Consider the following 19,349-nt stretch of genomic DNA (forward strand, 5'->3'; position numbering starts at 1 on the left):
AATGAGCTTGGAAGTAGATTCTTCCCGAGTCTCCAGATAAGAACTCAGTCAACACCTTGACTTTGGTCTTTGAGACCCTGAACAGAGAATGCAGCTACATTGTGCCTGGACTTTTAACAATAAGTGGCTGCTCTTTAAAGTCACTAAGTTTGTGATAATTTATCATGCAAAAATAGAAAACCAATCCACATGCTAAAATCCTAATCCAAGATACCAGCCTGTACTACAGAAACAATCTTCTAACTGTGCTTGCCTTCTCTTTGTACATGTGTTTTCCTATACTCCGTTATTGACACAACAGTAAGAGTAATACTTTGCTTTCTTTTCAAAACATAGATGAAATCATGCCATTTACTTGCTTAAAACTTTTCAGTGGTTTTGCCATTATGTAGAATAAATCCCCAAATCCTTAACATGGCCTATGGTATTTCATTTGGTTTAGCTGCCACCTAACTCTACCTCAACTCCTAACTCTAACCACAGTCATTCATTTTTCACACTTGCAAACTCATTCTTACTTCTTACTACTTCTACCTGAAATATTCTTTAGCCATCTTCAGTCTTTTGGTTTTCACCTGAAATGCCACCTTCTTTGCAACTGTCTTATCCATATTCCATACTAGGTATTCCCTATTTGCTTATTGCACTTTGATATATGACATATTTTATTATCTAATTAATTATTATTTTTCATGTGTTCATTTATTTATTATTTGTCTCTCTTTCAAGATTATAAACTAAATATGGTCAGTCTTTTTTGGTCTTGTTAGTAGACAGATCAGAGCCTTGTACATAGCTGCTGAGTGCATAAATGAAGACCAGAACCCCAGAGGAACCTCTTCCCTCCTCCCTGTCAGTGCCCAATTCTCTGTTTGAATTTTCAGTATGAATCAGTAGCTAATTTTCAAAAGTTTCTCCATGTAATAGATATCATCCCAGTGCTTCCAGTCTGTAGGAATGAAAGGAGGCCTAAAAAGTTTTGCAGTCACTCTACATTCCAAACTTGTTTTGCATGGCAGTGTTCAAAGTCAGCAAAGTTTCCATTTAGGAAGGGGCTTTCCGAATCTAATTCAACTTACATTATAGTTCTGTTGTTTTCCCTATTTAGGGTGAATACAACCATTAATTGGTAATCAATATTTTGAGGTTTTTTTTCCTTTCACTCTTTTGGTTTAGTCCCAGAAGCATTTTAGTTGTAAGAAATTCCTTCTCAATCCTAGCATGTAGTCAATTTTTCTTGACATGTTGGTTAAGACATTTTCTCACTTAATTAGAAGTTTTAATAATATTACTTATAGTATCATATTGACCTGTAAGAAAACTTGAGACTTTCCAACAAAGTTCTGCAGAGATGGAGACTATTTTAGAAGGGAGTTATTTCTCATCATTGGAAAGTTTTTAGGTATAGGTAAACAATCACATGGTAAGTGTTAAGAATTCAAGTTTCGAATGGATAGCTTGACGAGAAGACTTTTGAAGTACTCTTTCAAATCCAAGATATTATGATTCCTGTTATGTATAAGACTAGTCCCAATTAATAATGCAACCTCTAGGGGATAGTCAACTTTAAGTGTCCTTCATGTTATAAAACTGATATAATCCTGAAACAATTCTTACAACATACATTTCAACACACCTAATCTTACTTTCTTTTGAGTTTTATTATAAATATGGAAATAAACTATTTTGGAAAATAATTTAAATCCCATGTTAATTAAGCTAGCTATTGTGAAATAATACTAAAGTTAAAATTCCTTTGGCTAGTAGTATTTCACTAGTCTATATGAAAAATCAATATGCCTAAATTATGATGTATTTAATAACAGAATTTAAAATATTTCAATTAAAAATCTTTAATTAGTATCTTACATTTAATTCTTTTATAGTTCACAAAGACATTTAGAAGAATATGTTGAAAGTAAGAAAACTTTAACCTTGAAAAATTCCCAATTTATTTATATATTCTTTAAAAAATTTAAAGTAACTTACCCTGGTGCATAGTTGCATATGAAAAGTGCTGCATGTTTAATATGTCCAATTCTTGAACATGGAGTAACAGCACAACCAACTTTGTAAGACCTGTCCCAAACAAGCTAAAACAAAATTTTTAAATAAAACATAAATTTAATTCTAAACATTTACTCTGTCACAATACAGACAAGAGTATATTCAATTCACATAGAACCTTTAACCAAACAATTCAAGGAATATGAATTATTCTTCATTTGGATGCAGGTAGAGAATTATCACGGACTTAGGGAAGCATTTCCAAGTGCATGCAGAGAAACACTTTAACGGATTCTACCAAAACTGTATTCTTAGGATAAAGAGTTTTGAGAAAAACGAATCCAGAATAATGTTTTAGAGCCTAAAGAAGACACACCTGCTGAATCAACTTTCAATCTTTTGTTGAATTTGAGAATTCTAGGTTATTGGCAGAGAGGAAGGGGGAAACAAGAGAAGGAAAAGTTTTGGAAGAATGGAAGTTGTGAATAGAGAGGAAAAAAGAGGGGACAGTAAGATTACAGAAGGGGAAAAAAAACAATACAAGGGCAGAAAGTAATTAAATGCTATCAGCATTTTTCTTTTGTTGAGGAAATTCCATTATAAAATAAAACAGAGTCTGAGCCTTCTATTAAAAAAAAGTGAATAGAAGAGCTGGTTCCTATAAAATAATGTCTTGAAAAACAGGTCTTGGAGCAAAAATATGAGAATAATTAAAGATATTCCATAAATTTATGAATGGCTTTAATATTCTTAATATTTTCAAGTGAACAACAATACCTGTCTCATTTTGTTAACCTCTGCAGGAGAGAGAGGAACCACTTGTTTTCCGTTTCTCTATATCCCAAGCCTTAGTGATTTTACGAGTGTGATTCCAAAAGAAATAGTGACGCATTCAAAGAATAGAGAATAGAATGTCTGCAACAGTTGGACTGCAGTTAGACAAGTCAAATGCAGGCAATGAAAATGTCTAGGAGACTGAAATTAAGGAGGCAAAAAATACAGAGGTATAGGTCAGGGAGTAGACATGGCTGGTTTACTCAGAGAACTGAAGTCTTATTAAGGAGTCCAGGTTTGACATGAACAAGACAATAGAGAACAAGTCTAACTTTCTAGAAGAAAGAACTGATCAAAAAATGTCTGAAACATGATTCATTTGATGGAACAGAAAGACATGGGCTCAACATCAAAAATTCCAAGATTTTAAGTTCTATATCAGAGTCTACTGCTTGAAAAATAATCACCTTTTAAATAAGCTTGGAAATTAATTCACTAACTTCTTGATTCCTAATACAGATATTAATTGAACACCTAAATAATGTCATGTTGTGTTCAGAATATATGGTAAGACAAGTTCCCTGCTCTTAGTACAGTATCAGATAAATAGATGATTATAAAATAATGTGATATGTGAAATAATAAATGTATGCACAGAAAAAATAGTTCAGTATTTTTGGAGCACATAGTGTAAGGGTGGATTGTTAGACATGCGGCAGGAAAATAATATTATGTATTTGCACTTGAAATATTTTAATCAGTTAGTTATCTAGTAGTATGTGTATTGACCTGTGCAAAAAAATCAAGTCTTTTGCTATGTTTGTAGTCAATAAATTAAAAATAATTGTTATTTGGTGGTTTTTTACTTCCTTTTCTAGTGTGCATTACTTTAGAAAAGCACCTTTCATCTTTGGGTATGGAGATTAAATTTGCTATATTTAAAAGAATGTTTTAATCACATGGTTCAAATAATAGAAGGAATTACAAACATTTAGAAGATCTAAGACTAATTAGGAGTTTGATTCTATTAGAGGTAATAATTTTACCATTTGATTTGATTTATAAAATTGAAACATAATCAATAAAAACTTGGTATTAAAGCAATTAAGGAGTCTACTGGATTAATAATATAAAAATTACATACCTGTATATAATTAGAACAGTTAGCAGAGCAACTATTCTTTTCAAAATTGTACTTTTTCCTCTCTGCAAACCAACTTCTGATAGCAATACTTGCAGTAAATTCATTTTCAGGGCCGACCCAAATATTTTCACCAATGCCATTAAATATAGGATGGGCCATTTTTAGTTCTTCTAAATGAGTGTTACGCTCAAACACACATTTTTTCCCCCATGCTCTAGCAGTCCGTGACAAGGCTACATCCCAAGTCTGAAAAAAATGCAAAAAGTAAAGAAAACAAAATAGTAATAATGAGGCATTTTTGTGCTCGAAATTATTCTCCTTGAGTTCTCATAGTTATATTTAAAGAAAACAATTCTTACTTTGTGCTTTTGGGTCTGGTTTGTGAAATTTATATGGGGGGGAAAGTTTTTTGAGATAATCATAAATAAAACAACTATTTCTTGAAGACAAGGCCTATGCATATACTTGTAATTAAAAAATCAGATTGTTCAATGATGCAAATGATTATAGTACTTTTACATGTAGCTTGTTCAGAACTGTATAATACTCTTACATGTAGTCTATTCAGAAAATGTATATTTTTAATATCATGCCCTTTATACATAATTCAAAATATTTATATGATAATTCAAACTATTCATCTAAGAACTATTTATTGAGCAATGATTATATGCAAACTGTTGTAAGGAATAAAATACAAAGTCAACATAAATTTTGATCTCTAGTTGCTTACTGTTGTTGGGAGAATACTCTGGGATTATATATATATACATGTATGTATATATACATTCATATAATTATAATTTTAACACACAGTGGTAGTTGGTAAATGTTATAAAAGTTTTACAGATGTTCCTAGAAATGTGAGAAAATATCACAAGATGCTGCTCCCTGGCTAGCAATCTGGAAACACCCAGAAATATGTACTTTTATTATATTTAGAGGCTCATTATGTTCATTGTTTAGTAAAGGACAAGAACAAAAACAACACACATAGAAAAGTCAACAAAATAGTTGTAAAACCAACATGCCAAGTATTTATGTTACAGTATATCTGAAAGTAAGTAAACATTTCTTAAAAACAATACTGAGATGTCCTTAGAGTTTTCTTAGATAATTTCATAGATTATACATGACTACAGAAAATATATTACAGAAAATAAATCAACCTTTTAGAATATCCCCTCCCTCCCCACACTATTTCCCTCCCCAAAGGTAATCACTGTAAAAAAATTTTTATGTATACATTTCTCTGTCTCTATAGACACACACATTCAAATAGAAGTTAGGATGCTTTAGGTGAGTGTTTTGTGATATTTGTCCTTGTCCTGTTTTAATCATACCATACAGAATATTACTGGCCAACCACTTGCAGTTTTCACTTAGAGAGAGGGTTGCATAGTAGCACAACTAGGTCTACCTAATTTTTACAGACTCTACATAGTATTTCATAGGATGGCTAGCATACAATAAATGTTACCAGTCCACTAGTAATGATCTTTCAGATTTTGTCCCGTTCACAAACAATGCTCCATGGTCCTTCTTTCTACTGCCTTACTTTGCATATTATTTGCATACCAGATGCTTACTATGCACCAGTCACTAAGTGGCTTTTTTTTTTCCCTTCCATTTTTATTGATATAATTGACATAGAGCACTCTATAAGTTTAAGGTGTACAGCAAAATATATCATGAAATGATTACCACAGTAATTTTAGTGCACATCCATTATCTCATACAGATATAAAATAAAAAGAAAAAAATTTTTTCCTTGTGATGAGAACTCAGGATTTACTCTCTTAACAATTTCAGATTAACAGACAGCAGTATTAATTATATTAATCATGTTGTACATTACATCCCTAGTATTTATCTTATAACTGGAAGTTTGTACCTTTGATCACCTTCATCCAATTCCCCCTCCCCTCAGTGTCCACCTCTGGGAACCACAAATCTGATCTCTTCCTATGAGTCTGGGTTTTTTTTTTGAAGTGTAGTTTCTGGTAAACAACATAGTGATTGGATATTTCCATTCATTACAAAATGATCAGCACAACGAATCTAGTTATGATCTGTCGCCAAAGATATTACATTATTATTGACTGTATTTCCCACATTGTATGTTTCATCCCCATGACTCATTTATTTTGTAACTGGAAGTTTGTACCTCTTAATTTCCCTCACCTATTTCACTCATCCCCCATCCCCTCTCCTCTAGCAAACACCTGTTTGTTCTCTTTTTCCATGACTCTGTTTCTATTTGATAATGGTTGTTTATTTGTTTTGTTTTTTAGATTCCACATACAAGTGAAATCCTATGGTATTTTTCTTTCTCTGATTAATTTCACTTAGCATATCTTCTAGGTCCATCCATGTTGTCACAAATAGCAAGATTTCATTCTTCTCATGGTTGAGTAATATTACATTGTGTATATATACATCTTCTCTATTCACTCACATATTGACGGGCACTTAGGTTGCTTCCATATCTTGGCTATTGTGAATAATGCTGCAGTGAACATAGGAATGCAGATATCTTTTTGAATTACTTTTTTTTTTCCTTTGGAAAAATACCCAGAAATGGAATTGCTGGACTGTATGGTAGTTCTATTTTTAATTTTTTGAGGCACCACCATACTATTTTCCATAGTGGCTGCACCAATATACATTCTCACCACAGTGCACAAAGGTTCCCTTTTTCCTGCATCCTCACCAACACTTGCTATCTCTTATCTTTTCAATGACCGACATTCTGACAGATGTAAGGTGACATCTCATTGTAGCTTTGATTTTCATTTCCTTGATGATTAGTGATGTTCAGCACCTTTTCATGTGTCTGTTGGCTATTGTACACCTTCTTTGGAAAAATGTCTATTCAGGTCCACTGCCCATTTTTTAGTTGAGTTTTTTGATCTTCGTTTCTAAGTGTTATTTATGCATTATTTCACTTAATGTTTACAATAACCCTATAAGGTATGCATTATTATTACTGTTTCTGTTTCACAAAGGAAGTTACTAAAACACAAAATTAAGAAATCTATTTATAGCCACTTACAGCCAGTTAAATGTGGAGCCAGGATTTAAACCCAGGAGGTCTCTCAAGTCTCAAATTCATAAGCGTTTTATTTCATTGCTTTTCATGACAGTGTGCAAATAAGTTATGATAGTTACAAATTCCTTTGCTCAAACTTGAATAAAATTACAGTTGAAAACAGAGGCTAAAGTTTCCTTTTTCTCATTTATATAATACAATGTTATCAACCATAGTCACCAAGTTTTATATTAGATCCTCAGATCTAATTCATGTTATAGCTAAAAAAGCTACATTATAGATAAATGTACACTTTTACCAACCTCTTCCTGTTTCCCCCGATTCCTACCAACACCTAACCCATGGCAATCACTTGTCTACTCTCTGTTTCTATGAGTTTGACTCTTTTTTTTTTAGATTCCACATATAAGTGATACCACGCAATATTTCTCTTTCTCTGTTTGACTTATTTCACTGGGTACAGTGCCCTCAAGTTCCATCAAAGTTTTTGCAAATGGCAGAATTACCTTCTTTCTCATGGCTGAACAATATTTCATCGTAAACATACACACCACTTCTTCTTTGTCCATTTATCCATTAATGGACACTCAGGTTGTTTCTGTATCTTGGCTATTGTGAATAATTTTGCATTATGCTGCAATGAACATAGGAGGGCAGATATATCTTTGATATCCTGTTTCATTTCCTTTGGATAGATACCCAGGAGTGGGACTGCTGTATCACATAGTAGTTCTCTTTTTAATTTTTTGAGGAAACTCCATACTGTTTTCCATTGTGGTTGCACCAATATATGTTTCCACAAACAACACACAAAGTTTCCCTTTTCTCCATATTCTCACCAATACTTGTTATCTCTTGTCTTTTTTGATGATAGACATCCTAACAAGTGTGAGGTGATACCTTATTGTGGTTTTAGTTTGCATTTCCCAGATGACTAGTCATGTTGAGCACATTTTTTTGTAACTGCTGCCTAAAACTATAAAATTCCTAGAAGAAAACAAAGGGGGAAAGCTTCATGACATTGGATTTGTCAATGATTTCTTAAATATGTCAGCAAAAGCACAGGCAACAAGATGAAAAATAGATAAATTAGACTTCACCAAAATTAAAAATTTTTGTGTATCAAAGGACAGTTAACAGAATGAGAAGGCAACCTATGGGATGGGAGAAAACATTTGCAAATCATACATTTAATAAGGGATTTTATCCAGAATGTATAAAGAATTCCTTCAACTCCTATAACAAAAAACCCTAACAACCTGACAAAAAGATGAGCAAAGGACTTGTATAGATATTTCTACAAAGAAGATATACAAATGGCCAATAAGCACCTGGAAAGATGCTCAACATCATTAATCACTGGGGAAATGAAAGTCAAAACCATAACAACATACCACTTCACTTCCCATTAAGTGGTTATATCAAAAAAACAGAAAACAAGTGTTTGCAAGGATGTGGAGAAAATGAAACCCTGTGCATTGCTGGTGGGAATGTGAAATGTGCAGTCACTATGGGAAACAAAATGGCAGTTCTTCAAAAAGTTAAATATGGAATTTCTCCATGTTCTGGCAATGCCAGTTCTGGGTATATGCTCAGTAGAGGTGAAAGCAGGGAACAGGATAGATATTTATTCACATACCTATGTCCACAGCAGCATTATTTACAATAGCCAAAAGGCAGAAGAAACTCATGTCCATTGAAAGATGAATGGATAAACAAAATGTGGTATATACATAAAGTAGAATATTATTAAGCCTTTAAAAGGATGGAAATTCTGACATATGCTAGAACATGGATGAATCTTTGAGACATGCTAAGTGAAGTAAGTCAGTCACAAAAAGAAATAGTTATGATTCGTACATGAATTACATGGAGTAGTCAAATTTATGAGACAGAAAGTAAGATGGTGGTTGCTACTGGGAGGAAGGGAGTTAGTGTTTAGTGGGTACAGAGTTTCAACTGGGGAAGATGAAAGTGTTCGGAGATGAATGATGGTGATGATTGTATAACAATGTGATGTATTTAAAACCATGGAACTATACACTTACAGATGGTTAAATGGTAAATTTTATGTTATGTATTTTTTTACAATAAAAAATAAATTTTTTGAGTTTAAAAACAAGGTAGAGCAAAAATACTAGATGACAACAGCATGGAAGTGGATAGGAGACATTCAGAATTTATGTGTTGTAATATCTTTTTAATATTTGGAAGGAGATTATAAATGTTGACTAACTTTGGACCTCATAATGTATATATGTTAAAATGTTAAGCATAATCAATGAAAAATAAAAATAAAATGTGTAATTTCCAAACCTGTCAAGGAAAAGTTCTAAGTAGACCATACCATTATGATAGACTATACTTGTTACAGTTATTATTTACATCCTAGTAAAATCCATGGGAAAAATACATACCAACTTATAGAAAGAAGAGAAGGGTGTTATTATTTACATCCTAGTAAAATCCATGGGAAAAATACATACCAACTTATAGAAAGAAGAGAAGGGTGTTATTATTTACATCCTAGTAAAATCCATGGGAAAAATACATATCAACTTATAGAAAGAAGAGAAGGGTAAAATTTAGGGTGGGATTTTAAACTGTACCCAAAACACTATTTCTTTAAAAAGGTTCACATATTAAGATATATATTGTGGGGACACTGTATTATTCTCTATACCTTATGTCTGGAATAAAAATTTTAGAGTGTAGGAATACAAAAGCTACAAAAAGTTGTACTAAAAAGTATTGTGTGTTGTGGGGAGGATATAACTCAAGTGGTAGAGTGCATGCTTAGCGTGCATGAGGTCCTGGGTTCAATCCCTAGTACCTCCTCTAAAAATAAATAAATAAATAAACTTAATTACCTCCCCCTGACCAAAAAAAATATATATATATAATGAAAGACAATAAAAATTAACATAAAGCAGAGAAAATTATTTTAAAAAAAATTTTTAAGTATTGTGTTTATTATCTGGAGGAAGGCTAACCTCCAAACTTAGAAAAAAGAGAATTAATCACAATGGGTAGGAAATACATAGATACAATTCTCAAATATCCTCAAACTCTAATTAAGATCAAAAGACCAAAAATGGCTTGGCTAAAACTATCTTCAGCAAATACAATGCTAATTATAGTATATATTTCTATAAGAAAATATATAAACAGAAGTGGAAATTACTGACAATACAAAAGGTAAAGAAAATGAACAAAAAAAGAACGAAAATACCTCCAATCAAAAGAGCATTTTAAAATTAACCTTAAAGCTAAGTATCCATTTGTATTATACTAGTTTTGCAAGTGATTGAAAATGCCCCAGCCAGCTGGATGTGGTGAAAACGGAATACTTTTAAACTGCTGATATTTGCTTAATTTGGCATAGTCCTTTAAAATAGCAATTGCTATGTATCATATAAGGTTAAAAAATCACATCCTTAATTTTTTATCACATTTCTGAATTTTTCGTAAAGAACTAATCGAGAAGGAATAAAAGACTTACAAGACAGTCCTTGCAGTATTTACAACGTAAATTGGAAGCACCTAATTGTCTGATAATGTATTTACTCAGTAAGTTTTGTAGTCGTTTTTCATGACAATCACTACAACTCCATAGCAACAAGGAACAGTTGATGAAATATTAAAAAGAAATAGGGGGAAAATAGGAAAGAAGCAAGTACAATATTGTAAAGAAATGCAAAATTAGGGCCAGGACCAGGGTGAGGTAAATGAAACACCATCTCGGGAGCAAAACTTTAGGGTGTATACCAAAGAACTCAATATTCAAGGTAAGTAATATTTTTAAAGGGCAAAACAAAACAAGTGTGAAAACATTTGTGATAAAAATTCAAAATTTTAAATAGGAACAGATTCTGACCTTTCACTTGCGTCATCCTGAGAACGCCTCACTTGCCTCCCTCTCCCGAATTCAAAGTTCCCGCCTTTGTTTAAATTGGTCCTGTTTACATCAATGATATTCTTGCACTGACTTTTCAATTAACGAAAAGTATTGCCTTAAACTCTCATTTTCTCGAACTGAAACCCCCCCTTAAATTTTGTACGGATGCCTCTGCTCAGCCTCGTCCAGGCCCTGTGGAAAATCCTGGTAAATACCTATGTGTTCGAGTGATAGCGGTTTTTACTTCTTGAATGTATAAACTTCACGTGTATTTTTAAACTCAAACTACAAGTTAGGTTCCCGCGGTCCTTAAGCCTCAGAGCAGCGGCCCGGGCTTCCTGAGGCCGAGGGGGTGCCTCCGGACAAGGGCTGTGGGAGGTTTGGGCAACCGCCTTGGGGCCTCACCATGAAGCGCAAGTTAGACCCTCGGGGGAAGACGTTGCCGCGGAGCTCATTGTGGAGGTTCACGTACTCATTGATGAACGTTACGTCCTCTTCGTGTGGCAAAAACGTCGCGTTCAAACCGGAACTCAGCAGGAGCAGCCAGAACTCACAAAGCCACGCCTTCCAAACGCCCCCCTGCATCAGGGGAAGCCAGTGGGAGCGCCACTCCGGCGCGAACGGCCTCGGGGACTCCATGGTCCACCGGCCGAGGACAGGCCAGTGCGCACGCGCCGGCCCGCCCCGATGACCTGCCAATCTACGAGGCGGGGCGGGCCAGGCGGGCCCCGCCTCCGCGGCAGGCGAGGAGGCGCGTCAGCTGGATCCTGCGTTGCAGGTAGCGAGCGCTCTTGGAAACTATGCAGAACTAACCTGGGAGGCTTAAGTTAAAGGAGTGCGGGCTTTTCGCTAAACTGATGTAGTTAACTGTTATTCAGAGCGTATTTATTAATGAGTCATCTGTAAATGCCAGGTGCTGTATAATTAGCTTGTCTGAGGAAACTGCTTATTCTTAGTGATACTGATGAAAATTCGTTTTTCTTCAGTCCTTACGTGTTAAGTTGGAATTTAATGTAGGATGCTCCCTTTACTTTCCTCTTGGACAAAAGAATATCTTATTTTAGGTGGAGTTCCTCTTTGAGATTTTCTCTCAGTGTTTTAATGATCCTTTGTGGGAAACCACACGAGAAATGGAAGCGTGGAAAGCTCAGCTTGTAGCGGGTAGACTCGGGATCGTCAGACCTCGTGAGGTTAAAATATTTTCATTTCTTCTCTCACCGGCACATATAGACAGCCTGAAATATCAATATTCATCTTCTCTGACAAATTGTCGTGTTCACTGTTCACGCTTATTGTCAGTAAATAAGAACTCATTTTTTTGTTTTCATTTCTTTCCGGCAAAAATGCCAGGTGTCCTAGCAAATTTTGGCCGTAATTCTTTGGCTTCAAAAATGTTGCTCAAGAAAACTGACTTTGAAGAACACAAGTTCCAGGCTTAGAATAAAAACGCATAATTATTTTAGGGTGCGTATTTGTGCTCGATAGCATTAAGGAGATATTCAGAATCATTGACATGGGGGCAGAATTTTGCCACAAAGCATTGCAACTGTTTGACCAAAAATATCTAAAAATAAATTTGCTTTTAAAAATTACCTGTGGTGTACACAATTGAAAGCAGTAGACCTCACAAGGTGGTTTCGTTCATGCCTTAATTCTTTTAATAAATATTACCAGGCAATGTGTTAGGTGGATGAGGAAGACCAGTGGACAAGACACAGACCCTGCTTCCAAGTAGCTTAGTTTGGTGAGGTAGCAAATCAGTAACTTTTTTTTTCTTTTACTATTTTTTAAAAAAATTGAAGTATAGGTGTTTTACAATGTTGCATTAGTTTCAGTTATACAGAAAAGTGATTCAGTTATACATATATATAATAATATATAATATATATATTATTCTTTTTCAGATTTTTCATCATAGGTTATTACAAGATATAGAATATAGTTCCCTGTGCTGTACAGTAGGACCCTGCTATTTTATATATAGCAGTGTGTATATGTTAATTCCAAATTCCTAATGTATCCCTCCCTCCCCTCTGCTTCCCCTTTGGTAACCATAGGTTTGTTATCTATGTCTGTGAATCTATTTCTGTTTTATAAATACATTTGTATCATTTTTTAATTCCTCTTATAAGCGATAGCATATATTTGTCTTTCCTTGTCTGACTTACTTCATTTAGTGTGATTCTCTAGGTCCATCCATGTTGCTGCAAATGACATTATTTCATTCTTTTTATGGCTGAGTAATATTCCATTGTATGTGTATATATATATATATATATATATATATATATTTATACACACACACACACATATATATATGTACATCTTCTTTATCCACTCATTCATCAATGGACGTTTAGTTTGCTTCCATGTATTGGCTATTGTAAATAGTGCTGCTGTGAACATTGGGTGCATGTGTCTTTTCAAACTAGAATTCTCTCCGGATATATGCCCAGGAGTGGGATGACTGGCTCTTACGGTAACTCTATTTTTAGTGTTTTAAGGAACTTCTATACTGTCCTCCATAGTGGCTGCACCAATTTGCAGTTCCACCAACAGTGTTGGAGGGTTCCTTTTCCTCCACATCCTCTCCAGCATTTATTATTTGTACACTTTTTGATGATAGGCCATTCTGACTAGTGTAATACCTCATTGTAGTTTTTATTTACGTATCTCTTATAATTAGCCATGTCAAACATCTTTTCATGTGCCTTTTGGCTATCTATCTGTTTTCATTGGAGAAATGTCTGTTTAGATCTTCTGCCAATTTTTAGATTGGATTGTTTATTTATTTATTTTCAATATTTAGCTGTATGAGTTGTTTGGTATATTTTTGGAAATTAATCCCTTGTCGGTCACATCGTTAGCAAATATTTTCTCCCATTCCATAGGTTGTCATTTTGTACAAACTGGTAACTTTTATACCATGTGATAAATACAAAACCAAAATGTTATTGCAGCATGTGTGGGCCAGCTAACCTCCTTTTTGAGGACCAGGTAAGCCTGTCTGAGGAATGTGACATCAAGAAAGTGACGCACACAGGTGAAACAGTGCATTCTAAACAAAGGAAAAAGCGTGCAATCTGCCATGAGATCCAAAAAGGCTAAAAGTTTTTTAGTGTGACCAGAGTGTATTGTGGGGGTGAAGGTGGCAAGTGCTTCAGGATGGAATTCCTTTATTATGTTGATACTGTAGACTATGAAAAATGCTATATTAAGGAGGAAGATAAATAGAATAATGCAATCTTAGATTAGGAAGAAATTTTAGACTTTGATTCCTCCCAAAGTATTAGACATATTCTCTGAAACATCACTGATAGGTGATCACCATATCCTCTGCTTAAATAATTACGCTAACAGGGGTCATTATCTCTTAGGCAGCCCATTCCTTTGCTGGGCGTCTTACTCATTAATTTAATAAATGTTCCTTTAGGCCCCCTATGTCTCAGAGCCTGTGCTAGGTGCTAGAGCTACAAATTCTCAACAAGGTAGATATGTAGGATGTCCACATAAAGCTTTTAGTTAAAGGTGATGCAGACAAATCATCAAATAATTACAATACAGATACGATACAAATATAAATAGCTATTTTAAAATTTATTTACAAAAATTCTTATTGTGTATCAAGAGCTGTTTCATTTATCTACTTATTTTTTTATTGTGGTAAAATATACAGAACATAAAATTTACCATTTTAATAATTTTTAGTGTAAAATTCAGTGGCAGTTACTTTCACAGTGCTGTGTAATCACCACCACTGTTTTCAGAACTATCTGGTGCTGTTTGAAATGCTTTGGAAAATATCAGGTCATTTAAATCATAAAACCTTAAGAAACAGTTCTTATTTCCACTTTATAGATAGAAAAGCTGAGAAAAAGAGAAGTCACGTAATTTGTCTAAAGTCACCCAGCCAGTAAGTGTTAGGGCTCGTTTTCAAAGCCAGGTGACTAACACAGGGGTACAGAGGAAAGGCATATGAAGACATGTAGTTTGGTATGTGCAGAAAGAGGCTGAGTTTGCTGAAAATGTTTTGCAAATATTCAGCCTTTCATATCTGTCAGTGAGTTAGCTAGCATCATGCACTTCGCACGAGAAATATTTTGAATGTACTATATCTTAAAGTATTTTTTTTCAAAAATTTTGAAGATGTGTGTGAGACTTGATTAATCATTGTTTAATATATCATGTATTAAATCACTGATTATACATCAGTACCAAAAGATGTGTTAGTTTTCTCATAACTTTTTATAGCTTGTGACTTTCTGAATTTTGAAATTTTGGGCTGTTCAGCTAGCCCTCTAGAAGATTTAACTTTCTTAATTTTGAACGTAATAACTTAGACATTAAATTCCTTGAAGGCATTGGGATTACTGGAGGATATTGACAGAATCATTTTTTTTTACAAGCAATGTGAAAATTACATGTCACTACGTTATTTCACTAAAGTTCTGCTTCTGATGTACTTTTTGAATACCTCCTTATTTTTGTTTTATTTAATAGAGATACTGCTTTCACTTAAAAAATAAGGGCAATTTCAGTAGAGACTTTAAGTCCCTTGCTTATCTCAGATGATTCTGGACTTTCTTGAGTTTTCAGTTTCTGTATGCTGTGCTTGAAATTTTAAGGAAATACTCAAATTCTATATTCTTTCTGATTTCGATAAAAGCTAGCAAGTTTAAAATACATTTTTTCATATATATATAAGGAAAACAATCATGAAATAAGGTTAAAGATACTGATGGGTATTATTTTGTTCGCTGTATTGTTACTTTATTGACTTTCAATCTGTCCTCATTTGATTGATCTTTTCTATAATTCAGAAATTCAAATTATGATAATGGTGCATGAGAAGCATTACAAGAGAAAACCAAAATGATGCTGCAAATAAAATCCAATATTCAAGAGTGGAAAGATGGATGTAAATGTAAATGTAAATGTAAATGAAGGCCAACTAAGAAAGATACCTGCTAGGTAAATGTCAGAGGATTAAAATCACTGATGCATCATTCAGGCACACTTAAGAATCATTTAAAATTTCTAAGAATATGAACAGCACCATTAGAAAAATGAATGAAAATGAATGGACAATTTACCACCACCATCACAAAAAAAAAAAGATTCAAAACAGTATAGTGGAAATATTCATACTATACCTGTTCTTTTCACATATTGCTAAGATGGACTATGTATAACCAGATTCCAGGATGAATTTGAATCTTAGGAACTAAACTGCAGTTTGCCTCATAAAATTGAGTATGAATCTGGGAAAGTTTATATAGAATTTTGACTCCTAAATTTACATTACTCCTGTATTCTGAAGGTTAATATTTATTCGGCATGGTTATATTATGCAACAGTTCCCAGGAACCCTCCCACCAAAAGATAGCATTCCCGCAAACTGTCTTAATAATTCTCAAAAAATATTTTTATAAATCTGAACATTATTTATGAAAATGTTTAAATCTACTAATAGTTCAAGAAATGAAAATTAATAGCATCAGCCTCACAGAATTATTGAGAGGATTATATAAATCCTTATATTTGAAGCACTGAGTCCATTGTAAACATTACTTAATGTTAGCTATTACTATTATTAAATTAATACTGTTAATAAATGCTATCTAATTTTCACTTATTATATGGACAAGAACTAAAATACATTTTAACACTTAGCATTTTGCCAGACACGTTATGCATTCTTAATACGTAATTATGAAATTATCCTTATGACAGTCGGTGTGGTCTCACTAGCTACCAGGAGCAAGTACAATGTATGCAAAGTCCAAGTGGGTTCCTAGTGCTTTGTGACTAGGAGGCAATGTCAAGGGGTATGGAGCTTTCCTGAGGGAAAATGAGAGTTCCCCTGTGACTGATGACTATGGGATTTGTTTTGCTTCTTTTGCTGCAGTGTTTTAACTCAGGTAGATTTAATTACAGATTTGCATTACTTAGTTTTAACTAAGCCAACCATCACAAAATGCTCATATGTCTTAAAAAAATAGCTGAAGGATTGTAGATTAAAGATACAAGTGCATTCAAATAATATCGATCATTTGATTCTTGTCTTCCTAGTGTAAACATCTCTTTAGCAGTCATTTTTTAAATTCATTTTGTCATTCTTTTCAGGTCAAATTTTTGTGTATTTTAAAATACCTATTGCTCTATTATAGACACACATGGTACATGTAATTAAATAGTACATGTACACTTTTGTTCAGGCTTAGGGTCACCAACTTCCTGGTTTTTTAAGAAATGTCCTGGGTTTATCTTGTTTTCCTGTGTCCTCGGACCCCCCTCAGTCCCAGGCAAACCAGGAATGTTGATCACTGTACAATATTTTTTGATTTTGCATAATCAAAAAAATACAGAGACGATAGTTTAAATCATCTTTTCACCATCTTTCCCAAGGAATGAGAATGGAATATATCTGGCCCAGTTAAGACTGATGAGTCTGATCACTATAACTCCAACTGATTAGGCAATTTCTGGAAACTTCAGATATAGCCTAGTAGGACAAAAGGATCCCCAGAAAAATGCACTGTTCAAATCTTGAGTGAACTGCCGTCAGTAATTTGAAAAGGCCAAGTCCAGTGCTGTTTGTCTAGTAATTCCACACGGTGTGAAATAGGAGGGTTACTTATGGTCACTACTAAGAGCAAGATCTGCTCAGAGTAAAAAATTGAAGTGGTGCTGAGCCTCTAAGATGTTCTATCAAGAGCCTATGGGTATGATCACAAGGAGAAGACATCTCTTGGCCCTGAATTTTCCCTTCGTGCTAGTAAGGGGGGAACCCCACTAGTGAGGCAGAGGCATGCCACCTGCCCAGCCTCCGCTCACTGTTTCGGAGTAGGTAGACAACTCTGCATATAGAGGTCCCATTATCTGACAACTGCCACTACTTGCAAGTTCCTATAACAGTGCTAATGACAAATATTTCTTCAAAATCAGAAGGTATAATTCTGTAAAAATTCATTTTTTTATGTGGTCTGTAGGATTTCAGTTAATCCGACTTAAAGAAACTTATATGCTCTTTGACAAATAAGGAGTCTGAAGAAGTAATGGAGTAATTATATTAAAAATCAGAAGATATTTTAATTGTTAATGAAAAAGTCTGATTAAAAATCCATGGAGACAACCCAACAATGCAATAAGTGGAAAAGTATACCGTATATATGTTGATTTATTGTTAGCCTATTTCAAGCTCCAAGTTAAGGAGTAATCAATTATGAACTCAAATTTTAACAATGCAATATTTAAGCAAACAGCAATAGTTTATTTTACTAATAAGATAATGACTATATACATGGTGCTGAAGAGCAGTGTGATGGTTAATTTTATGTATCATCAATGTGGCTAGACTGTGGTGGTTAGTGTTTGGTCAAACACTAGTTTAGATATTGCTGTAAAGGTATTTTTTAGATGTGATTAACATTTACAATCAGTTGACTTTAACTAAAGCACATTATCGTCCATAATGTGGGTGGGCCACATCCAGTCTGTTGAAGGCCTTATGAGCAGAGACTGATTTTCTGGAGGAATTTTGCCTTTAGATTCAACATAGACATTCTGCCTGATTTCCCAGACTTTGGGCTGCAGCAGTAACTCTTACTTAAATCTCTATCCTGCCAGTTTGTCCTACAGATTTTAGACTTGCTAGCCACCACAGTTGTGTAAGACAATTCCTTAAAATCTCTCCTCTCACTCTCTCTCCCTACACCCACCTCCCCCCAACTCCCCCATCCCTACATTGGTTCTGTTTCTCTGGAGAACCTTGACTAATACAAGCCAATTTGAAATATAAAATCACTTGGCTTCTCTTTTAAGAATACTGTCAATCACTCAGCTATGTAGAAATTCCTAGGTGTTTGGTAATATATGCAAAATGATCCTCAACCATGTTAAAAATACATTTTTAAATGGTTTGTTTATAATATTTATAACTGAGGGAAGTTGGTGGTTGCTTTAGTTGTGAAGAAAAAGATCTAGATAATTTAGTCCATAGGAGCCAAACATAAGTGAATTTAAAAACTGAATTAATTGAATAATCTTTTTTTTTTTTTGTCTTCAGACAACCAGAATTCATCAGTTCTTTTATTTGTAGAGATGTTGTTAACTGTACTACAGGTAATTTTTTATGGGGTTTTGAAAGGTATACCTGCATCCTGTTATTTTACATGGGACATATTTTAATATAAAATCTCCTAAAAGAGATGAAAATCTCTTAATCCTAAAGGGGTGTAATTTTAATCTTCAGAACACATTTACTTTCCAAAGGTTTAAAATTTAATTGATTTCCCTTTTTGAATTTATCTGTTCTTATCCATTTTCCCAACTGTTGATTATGACCATAATATAACATTACATGCTATCTGAAATGTTCCTTAAAAACATTTTGTTTCTGAATAATGTTGACAGAATTCTTGAAGGAAATTACTAGCAGATAAGGAAAACTAGTCTAAATGTTTAAATCTTTA

General features: G+C 33.9%; 1 protein-coding gene across 2 annotated transcripts in view; it reads right to left on the reverse strand.

The window, feature by feature from the left end:
- The window catches only part of GLIPR1L2 (GLIPR1 like 2), a 41,910-nt gene extending 30,366 nt beyond the window's left edge, over window positions 1–11,544 (reverse strand). The window contains exons 1-3 of one of the 2 annotated variants that reach the window (XM_072973381.1): window positions 11,281–11,544; window positions 3,926–4,171; window positions 1,990–2,093 (exon numbers count right to left, since the gene is read on the reverse strand). In XM_072973381.1, coding sequence (XP_072829482.1) covers window positions 1,990–2,093; window positions 3,926–4,171; window positions 11,281–11,514 — 584 coding nt within the window. In that variant the 5' untranslated portion in view covers window positions 11,515–11,544. The remainder of the gene's footprint in view (window positions 1–1,989; window positions 2,094–3,925; window positions 4,172–11,280) is intronic. The other variant, XM_006197936.4, reaches the window with a different exon arrangement.
- Window positions 11,545–19,349: the final 7,805 nt, after the last annotated feature.

The sequence above is a fragment of the Vicugna pacos genome, chromosome 12, assembly GCF_048564905.1.
Source record: "Vicugna pacos chromosome 12, VicPac4, whole genome shotgun sequence".
In the NCBI taxonomy this organism is placed as follows: Eukaryota; Metazoa; Chordata; class Mammalia; order Artiodactyla; family Camelidae; genus Vicugna; species Vicugna pacos.